At 45.4% G+C, this 12,158-nt stretch overlaps 1 protein-coding gene across 1 annotated transcript; it reads left to right on the forward strand.

Annotated features, from left to right (window-relative positions):
- The first annotated feature begins 9,648 nt into the window (after positions 1–9,648).
- LOC133909030 (expansin-A2-like) lies at positions 9,649–11,423 on the forward strand. The gene is made up of 3 exons (XM_062351299.1): positions 9,649–9,875; positions 9,969–10,281; positions 10,688–11,423. Exons 1-3 carry the CDS (start codon positions 9,737–9,739, stop codon positions 10,989–10,991), a joined length of 756 nt encoding a protein of 251 aa, XP_062207283.1. The 5' UTR covers positions 9,649–9,736; the 3' UTR covers positions 10,992–11,423.
- The last annotated feature ends 735 nt before the right edge of the window (positions 11,424–12,158 follow it).

The raw sequence follows: 12,158 nt of genomic DNA on the forward strand, positions 1-12,158 counted from the left end.
ATACATCAAGAAGCTACCATAGTCGGGACAAAATTTGATTGAATTAGAAAAAGTCTTAGAAAGATTTACCTCACCTGATAGTCCGATAAAGAGGAGTTTGCACTCACTGAAGCATTATGTCCAAAGGCTGATAGCTTCACCAGATAGTCCGGTTAATAGGACATGAGTCCACCGGAGTGTTTCTGACAAAGGGGGAGAATGCTTAAGACCTCACCAGATAGTCCGGTTATCTGCACTGGGTAATACCGGAGTATTTCCTGTAGAGAAGAATGCAAGTGTAGAAGACTAAAGATCAACCCACCGGATGGTCCGGTGCTTGATTTGTGCATATAGGATTATAGCACTGGAGCATTTCTTGCAGAGGCGACTGCAAGTATTGAAGAATGAACAACAACCCAGAGGAAGATCCAGTGCTCTGAAGATGAATGCACTAGACTATTTTACACAGAGACGTTGTAAAGGCTCAGATGACTCAATATAACTCACCAGAAGGTCCGGTGATAGATTTGAAGGTGCACAAAGGCACTGAGTGGCGTTCTAAAGACTAATTTTTGAGGTTGTACTCACTAGATGATCCGGTGTTAGTACTACTGTTCTCACCGGATCATCCAATGTTAACAGCTTTTCTAAGCTGTTAGGAAAAAGGCTAGTTAGCGGGTTTTAGGCTATAAATAGCATGCTGCTGGAGTCTAGAGAAAACTCATACATACATGAGAAGATATCCAAGCCACCAAAGTACTTAAAGTGATCATCCAAGGTAATTAAGCATAAGATTAGTGTGTAATTAGTGCTTATAGTTATAGAGAGAGTGTTGCTAGGTGATGGCTACCTATAGAGTGGATCAAAGAGTGATCTTAGCGTATACCGAGAGGTACGCTGGCGCCTTGGAGTCTTGCTTACTCGCCGGCATATTGGGCTTTGGTGGCTCAAGTTTGTTGACCCTCCGACTTGGTGTAGAGCAGTGGCAAGACACGTGTACGGGGGCGCAGAGACCCTTGCCTTGGTGACTCAAGTTCCGAAGTGATCACGACGGCAAGTGGTCTAAAGAGAGTCTAGTGGTGAGATATTGCCTTGGGGTGTCTTCCTCAGCTCTACCAAGCCCACCCAAAAAATATTGAGGAATTTTCATCCCTCAGGGGGTCGAATAGCCGATGTGCTTCTGTGACAACCCTTATAGGCTTTATGAGTCCCAGGACATCTACAACACCTATGGCCTACGCTTCTTCATATGTGCCAATTACCAATACGACAAGTCTCGATATGGACCATACGAGTACCCACTAGTAAAGCAACGTAGATCACTTATCTGGCATTTTTCATACGGTTTCATGCACTATCTTACTAATCTTCCATCTTGTTCTATTTGTCTAGTCTCCTCCACCTATCTGTGATTTCATACAATGACTGGATGTAAAGCAAAATGAACACCAGAAGCAGTAGGTCAACATGTAGAAGCGGTGGAGGAGGGAACCTTACGAACGCTACGAGTATGAGCAACATCAGGAGGAACTACGGATGAAGCGGCAAGAAGAGGAGCATATAAGGAATGCCGCAAAGGAGTGCGTCGCGGTTGAAGCACGCAAAGCAGAGACGGAAAGGAAGTGGGAAAGGGGTCGTCGCGCTAAAACAAAGGGCCCCCATGTCCTGAGAAAGAGCAAATATCCTAAGTGCACTCAGTAGAGAGCATGTACTGTAACCTGATATATTTTTATTCCGTAAGACATGCTAGGATTAGCAGCGACACACTATTAGATTAGTCTTTAGGCGCACCGTAAATACCAATGCTAGTTGCTGTTATCTATTTATGGTTAGGATCCATTCGTGCAGCAACGATAAACCTCATGTCTCATGTAATGTTTGTCAGCGTATGTAATCTTCGTACCAGATTACTATTGTTAAAAAATAGATTTTTTTACAATTTTTCTATAAAATAATATTATTACAAACAAAAAATTAAAATTAAAATAGAAAAGGACCTATCGTCAATCTATATGGCAACAGAAACCTATAATCCTATTGCCAAAAGCTAAGGTCCTATCGCCATATGAGTTGGCAATAAGTCCTCTCGCCACAAAGGTTTGGTGACATGATCAACGTGTTGTCAGGTCATTTGGCGATTAATACATGTCACCATATAGTATAACGACATATCCCTAGTTATCAACTAGTGTGACGATAGTATGTTATCCTTGTAATTTTTCAAAATTGTATGTTATTTTTGCAGTTTTTCAATAAAATATTATTATTAAAAAAATTCGAGTAGGCAGGATGCTCACTTCTGTGGAGAGACCAGATTTTGTGTGGGGGCGATGATCGACCTCATTGAGTTTCGGAGCATGTGTCACTGTCACGGGACGATGTCGTGATGTGTTTTTGGTGTGCTCCGCGCATGGCTTTCTCGCTCACTCCATCTTGCAGCCATCGCATCATCGGCAAGGTTCATAAATTCGTTTTGCTAACAAAAAATTATTAGCCAACGGTTTAAAAAATTGCGGTTATCTTGATAATCGTGTAAAATTCAGCGAGAATTCATTTAAAATTCACTTGATCAAATTTAATATTTGGCAAGAATTTGATCCTAATCGACCAAACGGTAACTGGTCGGTTCGCTATGGTTACTGACCGCACTTAACCGATTTTTTTTGCATTTTTCGAATTGTTGGTAATTGTTCGAATTCTTCAGTAACCGTTCGATTTTAGCGATTTATCAGCGATTTTTTCGAATTTCAGCGAATTTTAACAAAAAACAAAAAAATGGATCAACATTGTAAAATCAATAATTAATTCATCTTAGCTTCAAATCAAGTGAAACAAATTTTGTTGATTTACTTGTAACATGATATACATGATAAAAGTATTTATACTCATAAAAAAGTTAAATATTTTCTTTGGTAAAATGTATTTCTAAATTAAGTTAAATGCATAGTTACTCTTCGCTAATCCAAAAATCATGAAATCAATTTTTTTAGTCTTATTAGATGATCCTATGTCTTTTAAAAATATATGAACTCATGAAATAGTTACTGTTACATGCAAGATTGTGTAAATGCGTTGCAACTACATTAATTCATAACTAACCCATCACCCCTCCAAAATTAGTGAAACCACTTTTATTAGTTTATTTATACTATTATTTATGTAGAAAAAATAATGGTAGATATAAAAATTTAATTACAGTTATGTTTCTTAACATATTTACTTTATGCTTGTGAACTTTGTAAAAATCATGAAGAAATTAATAAAATTTTAAATGAAGTGAACCCAATTTTAAAGTTACTCTTAAGATACGTCCTAAAAAAAATTGTGTTTATATGTTAAGCTTTTTCTTAATATAAATTAATAAATGAGCTGTACACTTCAACTTTTTTTCTTATTTTTCAAACTTCTTCCTATAGAATATGATGCAAACGATATTATTTTTGAATTTTTTTTCATAGAAGGTCTCAGAATTGTCTCTAGTTTTATAGGATTATTTATTTATTTATTTATTTGAATTTTTTGAATTCAAATTCGATTACCGAGTGATTTCTATTATCGGTGAGGAGCGGTAAGTTCGGTTACCGTAATTTTTGAGCAATAACCGACGCATTTGTGAACCCTGATCATCGGTAGAGTAAGTCAATAGCTTGGTACTGTTTTGTTCTTGTTAGTGAAACGTCCAGATATTTAGATGACGTAAGATAGTATTATTATAACGATTATAGTGAATAGCGTCATACTGTTTTGTTTTTGTTGGGAAAACATTCCGATATTTAAATGACATATATGATATTACTATTATGATGACAGTATCCTAGTTATTACGTCACATGTAATAAGATAAAAAATTTAAAATACATTTTTAGACATATGATTATAACATAATATTTTAAAGACATACTGTTCTATCACTCCTCTTTATAAAATAAGTTCTCAAGGGTAAGACAGAGGAGACTCTATTTTTTCCCTTAGCTTCATTCTTTAGGCAGCTCTCTCTCTCCACCAAGCAGAATTCATATCTCCAAATCTTAGCCCCTCGGAGCACGTTTTCGTACCCCAACCGTTCTCATTGATAAATAAAGAGAAACTTTTTTCTTGAGTAAAATAAAGAGGTACTGTTGAAATGCACTTTTATGCCCATCATACTATTTTCAAGTATATACTATGAAGCTAAACTTGAAGACCGATAATCCACCTCTGCTTTTGTAAGCATGACAGAACCACAGAGTTAGCTCTAACTAAGCTCCTCAGTTAAGTTTAGAAGACAATCGATCCAAATTCACCATTGCGCAGCGTCGCAACACAACATCCAGGCATGGCCTTACTCATCAGAAAAAAAAAACATTTTTTTCAGCACTTGAATGAAGCTTATGATACCGGGAGTTACTAGAATGCTTCCAAGATAAGGCGAATCGGCGCTAATGACAGGTCGAGATTGACCGTGATCTCCGGGTGCCCAGCGCCCATGTGAAACTAACATGGCGTGGGGTCACGAAATGGATGGCTGATTAGGCACCAGAGACTGTTGCTCTTTGAAAGCGTCACGCATGTTACTACTTTTGTGTTTTAAAAGCACAGATCATGACAGGAAAGCTAACCCCAACTCTGTTGCCTTGTGAAAATATGTTTGTGATCCTGAACATGGGCAATTCTAACGTTCTGGAAAAAGAGAAACACAGACAATTCTGCCTTCTGAATGTTTAGCTGTTCTCTCTGCTAGAACCCATCCATCACTGCTTTCTCTACACAAAGTCGTTAGCGTGGAATTTGTCCGGCCGGATGCGGCGAAATTGGTGCCTCGATCGTTCTGTGTCTGATCAAAGAAGGGAAGCATGCATGAACCACATTACATACATTTTGTTTGGTGCCTATAGAAAAGATGCTGAGATTAAAAGCAGCTAGAAAACACGGGCAAAACTCTCTGACATTTGGTAGGCTAGTTTATTTTCGCAGCTCGGTTTGGGGGACAGGAACAAGACACGCGCTATTGCATTTGCAGCCACCTGTCAAGGTGCCACATGGCGCAGAACGAAGGATGCCTGCTCCTTGCTTCTGTCAGAGTAGACCAACTTCGGTGTGAAGCGAAAAAAAAACTTCGGTGTGAAAGAAGCCGCCTCGCACCCGTGCCACTATGGCCCGTGCCTCTCCAATCCAGAGCAGAGGGGCTCCTTGTCGTCGCCTTCTTCGGTGTTGATTTGAGTCTGACCTGATCTGACTAGGTCTATCTCTGTCGCCAATGGTTAGATCTGTCTCCCCCCGATTAGATCCGCCTCCCGGATCCACATCACTGCCACCAACTCTGCCGCCGCCACTGTGGAGGAGCACGCAGAGGTGCAACACCATGACGAGGGCCATGTTTGGCCGTGCATGAGTCATTCACCTTCATCGCTACATGAGTTTAGAGTCGTAGATACAACCTTGCCGATTTGGGGAGGTTTATGTTCTTGAGTTGTGCTTGGTTGGAGAGAATGGGCGAGTGAGATGGAGTGAGCATAGCTACTGCTACCTCCCGATGCCAAGTCATCGACATCCGGATTTGCCACCACTTTGGATTAGCTGCCCTGATGTCGTCTCATGTTGCCTGCTCGCAGCAACGCACCTCGTCATTCTGCTCCTTTGCTGCGTTGTCGAAGGGGTCGTGCCTCCCTCGTCACCGACATGCTCCCCCATGTCACCTTGCATGCCATTGCTGGAGGCCTCTGCCAGCAGCTGCACCTACTGCTAGGTTGCCTGTCCACCGAGCACACCAAATAGTGGGGCCTAAGCCATGTGATGCCGCCTCGAGCCACTATCACTGCCCGACGTCGCCCCGAACCGCCACCACCCCGGTTACGCCGCTTCATCACCATCTTGAGCTGCTGAGGCCTGGGCATGATGCCCCCTGAGCCACCGCCACCACCCTAGTCACGGACATTCGGTTCCGCCGCCCTGACGTAGCCCCATGCTACTGCCACCCTGGATCAACTGTTGGGGTTTCTCTTGGGCCCCTGATGCTTCTCGAGTCGTGGGTGTTATCTCCGCCTTCGTCATCTTCTCCCTCGCTGACGCCTCCAATGCCGCCACCTCCACCTTCACCGATGTTACCCTCTAATTTTGCCGACGTGCCATGGGTGTTGGTGGGTTCAAAAGGTCACCCTAGACATGATCCTTCTCCTTGCAACATCGAGCTGTCGTTGACACTTTCGCTCACAACTCAATCATAGCATAATCTCGCTTTGAAAGGGTGGCCTTAGGGCATACGTTACCGATGTCTTGCACGCGACCACCAAGTCTGTTCCTATCGGGACGTCTTCTGTTGCATCGACTACTAGTGCCCTGGGCATCAGGAGCGGCAGTCCCACTTTCAGTCTATTTGTTCTCATGCCCCACATGCTCCCTCCTCATTCTCCTAACCTCACCAATCACAGTCAGCTCAGAACTGGACAGAGTTTGTGGCTATCTCCACAGCGTGGACATTGATCCCCATCGCTGGCTTCACCTCGACCCTTCGCTAGGTGTGGTAAGGATGTTGACTCGGTCTGTAACGATAGGGGTGATAGATGTGGATGCTACTGCCATGACCCTCAGTGATCGATCGCACTGGACCTTCAACCTGTGCTTAATCCTATAGTGTAGTCGCTATGCTTTGAGGTCCAATAGTTGATTGCAACCTATTTAGAGGAAGGGATGCACCCTTTAAAAGACGAGTTTTTTTTCTATCAAGCTATGGCCAACCAACTGGAGCGTGTGGAGTCACCCAATGAGGACCCCTCTTGTGCCGACATGGTTGGCCTCTTTTGCCATTGCTCTCTGGTTTGACACTCTCCAACCCCGTCATTCTTTTCTTCGCTTATGATTGTTTGTACGTCTCCTAGAGACTCCTTACCCGCGACCATTGTGGCCCCGACGATCGAGAGTTTCCCATCATTAATAAGGTGGAGAAGGCTCCGACCACCTTCACTACACAGAAGCACCAAGGGTCGCTCATGAATTAGTGGTAGAAACTACAAGATCTGCCCGCAGAGCGAACGTTGCTCCAAGTTTCCATCTGTATCATCCCTTTGGACATCATTACGGATGGTGTTACCCAATTGGTTGCTAAGAAGCGGTCGGGGCCCATGGGCAACCCTAGGTTGCAACCCCGAGCTCATGCCGCCAAGACGGAAGCTGGGTCCACCACAACACATATGGCTACAACCCATTTGGTTTGTAAGCAATTCACGATGGCTCTGTTCCTCCCTACACTTGAGCCATAGGCCCTGGAATACTTCTGGGACTACTCGGGGGTTGACTTTCAGTAGTTGGAGATGGCATCCCTGACTTTTGAGCTCTGTTCCTCCCTACACTTGAGCCATAGGCCCTGGAATACTTCTGTGACTACTTGGGGGTTGACTTTCAGCAGTTGGAGATGGTGTCCTTGACTTATGAGCAACCGTCTGAAGCTTACCTCCTCTCGCGGACAACCGCCCCCACCGTGTTCAAATCGGATACTCTGGAATACAATCAGGACTTTCCTGCTACGCCTATTCCAAACTCCACTAAAGCACCTGAACGTTCACCTTTCGTAGGGGTCGATGATCCCCTTGCACTCCACCACGACCTTCATTGTCGACAGCGACAGCAACAAGATGCGATAGGAGGTCTTATGATAGGTCCATGGTTTGTTGAAGTGCTCTCCTTGCCTTGAAGTTCCTAACCTCCCCCATCACCAAAGGTTCTCTCATATCATTTCGGTTGTCGGCCTTCAAGCTTACGTGGGGCAAGGTAATGAGTCGTTGATCTTGTGAGAAGCTCGGAAGCGGTGCTGTTGCGGTTTCTTTTCGTTTGCTTGCTCTTATAGTTACCTTGCATTAGTTTGTAGTGTTATCTCTACGGTGCTCTAGATCTAATTTTGATAGGTTCTTGACCCATTGTACTCTGTGATTTTTACTTGATTTTTTCCTCAATTAATTGAGCATGTCAGCTGGACATGCTTTTGTTCTCTTTAATATAAGGCAATTGTACTGCTGGTTCTTTTTTTAAGGGCTCATTTGGTAAGGTTCCAGATTCTTCTAAAAATATTTTGGTTCCAGATTCTCTCTAGAAACGTTTCTCTAGTGAATCCTCCTTAATTTTTTGAAAACGTTTGGCAGGGATTCTGGATTCAGATTCTTGAAAAAAAAATGACCTGAAAATGAATTAAAACAGGTGAAATACTATTTTGGGTGATTCTCGTAGTGTTAAAAATAAGAAACGTTTCAAGTAATTTAAGGTGAAATGTTTTATATTTTTACACGTTTGATAGAGAATCACAGAAAATCTGAAACATTTATTTCAACAAAACGGAGCCTAAAAAACAGAGCAGACCAAATCTTGGACACACTTGCTGCGTGAGTATGCAGCGTACCTGCAGTCTTGTCTGAAGAGTTTGGTCTGTAGACTAGCTTTGCATGCTCACCTACGGCCTACCTACGTGGCCATGTCAATGCTTATGCATGTGAGCCATTAGAGCGCCGACGAAGGGTGAGGCTCTGCCTAATCGACATTATAATCTCAACTAATCATTGGGACTACCAATGTTTCGCACATAGTAGTACCGGATTTTCTTAGAAGTCAATAGTTATCGTTTATGCACCTACTGCCTGAGGATTCCCTGATTCGAGTGGCTAGTTTAATCGTTTCTTCTCTACGATTGTACCGATAGTAGTGTTCATACCACGATACTAGCCGCGACAGACGGGAGGGGGAAGATACTTTTTTCGATGATTTTATCTTCAGTTTAACTGTCTTGTAGCATTACATTACGTGGGAACAGACGAACAGCTATCTCCTTTCAGAAATCGACCGGCTCCGAGTTTTCGGAGATTATGGAGCTAAAAGTGCTTACTGAGGTCGCTCAAAGTGGTTAACTGAAGAATGCAAGTTTCGAATCTCTCAAGAAGCTTTCATTAACGTTGAAAAGGCGACGGCATCCGCTCACTGAGACCCTTAGCATGTGCAGCACTTGGACGATTGGTTCGCATTCGCCCTCTTTTCGTCGCTCGCATTAATGTACGCGCAACTTGATCAACCATCGCTAAATAAATTGCAAATGCAAGAGGAAAAACTGACGCATACTAGTGGCAGGAGCATTTCTAAGCTGACTTTCGAGTGGTGTTGCACTGAATCATTTGTTGCCTTTGACCTTGCTATACGTCTTGGCACGTAAAAACCATGCACGCCATCCAGGTACACCGACGTGCGCGCATACATGAATCCCCCAGCAGACAGCCCATCTTGCAGCCGCAACGCACGGTCATCGACGAGAACGTGCGATGATCTCTGGAATGATACACGAACAGTGTCCTGATAGATAGATCCATCTGTTTCGCAACTCATTTTTTTTCCCTTCCCACTGGCCAAATTCATGGCTCGCGTTTGCGATCGAGAGCCATGTGGTCATGCACGCACCCCGTCTTATCCTGCTGCTGTACACACACGAGCAGTTGGCGTCTCCTTGTGCGCGCGCTGCGCGACGAGCGCCTGCATGTGCGCCTGATTCGCATGTGCTAACCGCCGTCGTGTACCGAATCGATCGTGGTCGGCGGGGGCTCAGGGGACCCCGTGTACCCCACCTCCTCCCTCTTTTGCCCCTTTTTCTCTGCCACCTTACAAAGTTATTAACGATTCCAACAGCCGGGAGCAGTAGCGGTTGGCCTATAAGTACCTGGCCTGGGCGCGCCACTCTCTTCACAGCCAAGCAACCATCGATTCCTAAGCTGCTCGCTTTAGCTCGCTCGAAAGATAGTAGTGTGCTGCGATGGCCACCGCCAATATTCTGCTCCTCCTGCTCTGCTCAACCTTCTGTTTCCTTGCCCGCCGGGCTGCCGGCGACTACGGCTCGTGGCAGACCGCCCACGCAACGTTCTATGGCGGCGGCGACGCGTCCGGCACAATGGGTGAGTCGACGAGCTCTTAAAACTTCTTTGAAAGAACAAACGTCGTAGGCTGCGTTGAACTGACATTTACTGTGTTGCGCGTGCTCGGAGCAGGCGGTGCGTGTGGGTACGGGAACATGTACAGTAACGGCTACGGCACCAACACGGCGGCGCTGAGCACGGCGCTGTTCAACGACGGGGCCGCGTGCGGGTCGTGCTACGAGCTGCGGTGCGACAACGACGGGCAGTGGTGCCTGCCGGGCACCATCACCGTGACGGCCACCAACTTCTGCCCGCCAAACTACGCCCTCCCCAACGACGACGGCGGCTGGTGCAACCCGCCGCGCCCGCACTTCGACATGGCCGAGCCGGCCTTCCTCCAGATCGCGCAGTACCGCGCCGGCATCGTGCCCATCGCCTACAGGAGGTGAGATTCGACTCGATTTGCACTCCATCATCATAAACTTGTCACGAGTCGACGAGTCGTAATGCGGGTTCGAGACTTGGTGCCCTCTTGTGGGTGTCGGTTCGGACCAAGCCTGGACGGCTGGGCCCCAACTATCTGGTCAGACCATGTTAGGTGGGCCAGCCAGCAGATTTGGTTCGACTTCTATGTGCCATGCATGCAAGATTGCGATTGACGGAAACTTGACCTGCTGTTTGCGAATAGTTTAGGCGTCACAGTGACCTTCCATGTTAGTACTTTCTGGATTACGATTTCTCAAGTTGCACGAATAACTCCGCGAGTACCACTTTCGGCTGTCACGTCATAAACTTTATGTTTCTTACAGTTTTACTGATTACCTTTGCACTTATACCGACGGTATTTGCAGGGTGCCGTGCGCGAAGAAGGGCGGGATCAGGTTCACCATCAACGGCCACTCCTACTTCAACCTGGTGCTGGTCACCAATGTGGCCGGCGCCGGCGACGTGCAGTCCGTCTCCATCAAGGGCTCCAGCACCGGGTGGCAGCCCATGTCGCGCAACTGGGGCCAGAACTGGCAGAGCAACTCGCTCCTCGACGGCCAGAGCCTCTCCTTCCAGGTCACCGCCAGCAACGGCCGCACCGTCACCAGCAACGACGTCGCGCCGGCCGGCTGGCAGTTCGGCCAGACCTTCGAAGGCGGCCAGTTCTAGCTGCTGCTCGACCCATTGATTCACCACGACGAGAATTTATTTCCGTGACGAGAATCGATTTGCATTTGGAGTGTGAACAAGAGAAGGAAACCTCTTCGTTGTAGTAAAGAAGAGGCTCCGGCCATTCTGAGGTTGCTTATTAGCACCCGCTTAGGCCTTTCATTCTCTGGTAGGAGTAAGTTATATGGATCAAGTCGAGTATTTTTCTGCGCTAGTAATTGTAGCCTTGGGTTAAAAAACTGCAGGGCGGATTATCCAGTTCCAGGTTATCGTAGAGCTGCAGGGGATCGGAGTGGTGTCGTGTAACTTTTGTTGTAACCCCCGAATCCAGCCACATGGGTGGGAGATGTTTGTGGGGACTTGTGCCTTTGGTACCGTGAACAATCCTTTGTTTATGGTCTTTACATATATGATATCGCTGTGATTTGATAATCAGTTGTCCTTTGTCGTCGATCTGTCCGCCTTGTCAACTTGCGATCACTGTAGGTGTGGTGAGCGGTCAAATTGAAGCTTTACGAGTAGAGCCTCTGTAAAATGTGAATTTTCTCACAGCTGATTAGCTAAGATTTTATCAATCGAGTTATATTTTTTAGTCATGGAGGGCTTGCAGCGAAAGTATATGACTATATGAATGAAAATAATCGTTCGCTTTGATGGCTCAGCCATCCAACCTGACGTAGTATGGGCCGAGACCCTGTGATTTTTTTCCCCAAAAAACTTTAGGCCGGCCAGCATTGAACGAGTCATATAAAAGTGGCCCGTATCCAAAGAGGATATGGGCCACACCTACACCTACAGAGAGACACAGATGGATATTGTAGCGTATATCGCCGTGCAAAGGGGAAATATGCTCATCTGTTTTCTTATGACCTGAATGCCATCACGGTGAAACTGAAAGCTTTCATGGACATGGACACTTGTTTTCTTATTCGCTGCCCTTTCACTGCCTTGAGCGAGCTCCATCAGGCGTCGGTCATTTTGTTATCCTCTCCTGTTTGTAGGCTAATGATGCATGCGAAACCTTCATCAAAACCAGCTAGCTAAGTAACCCACTACCCATGCTTCCACACAACTAACTTCATTAGGACAAGCTAATTAACTAACTAACTTCATTAGGACAAGCTAATTAACTAACTTCATTAGGACAAGCTAACTTTCTTTTCAGTC

The sequence above is a fragment of the Phragmites australis genome, chromosome 2, assembly GCF_958298935.1.
Source record: "Phragmites australis chromosome 2, lpPhrAust1.1, whole genome shotgun sequence".
Classification (NCBI taxonomy): domain Eukaryota; kingdom Viridiplantae; phylum Streptophyta; class Magnoliopsida; order Poales; family Poaceae; genus Phragmites; species Phragmites australis.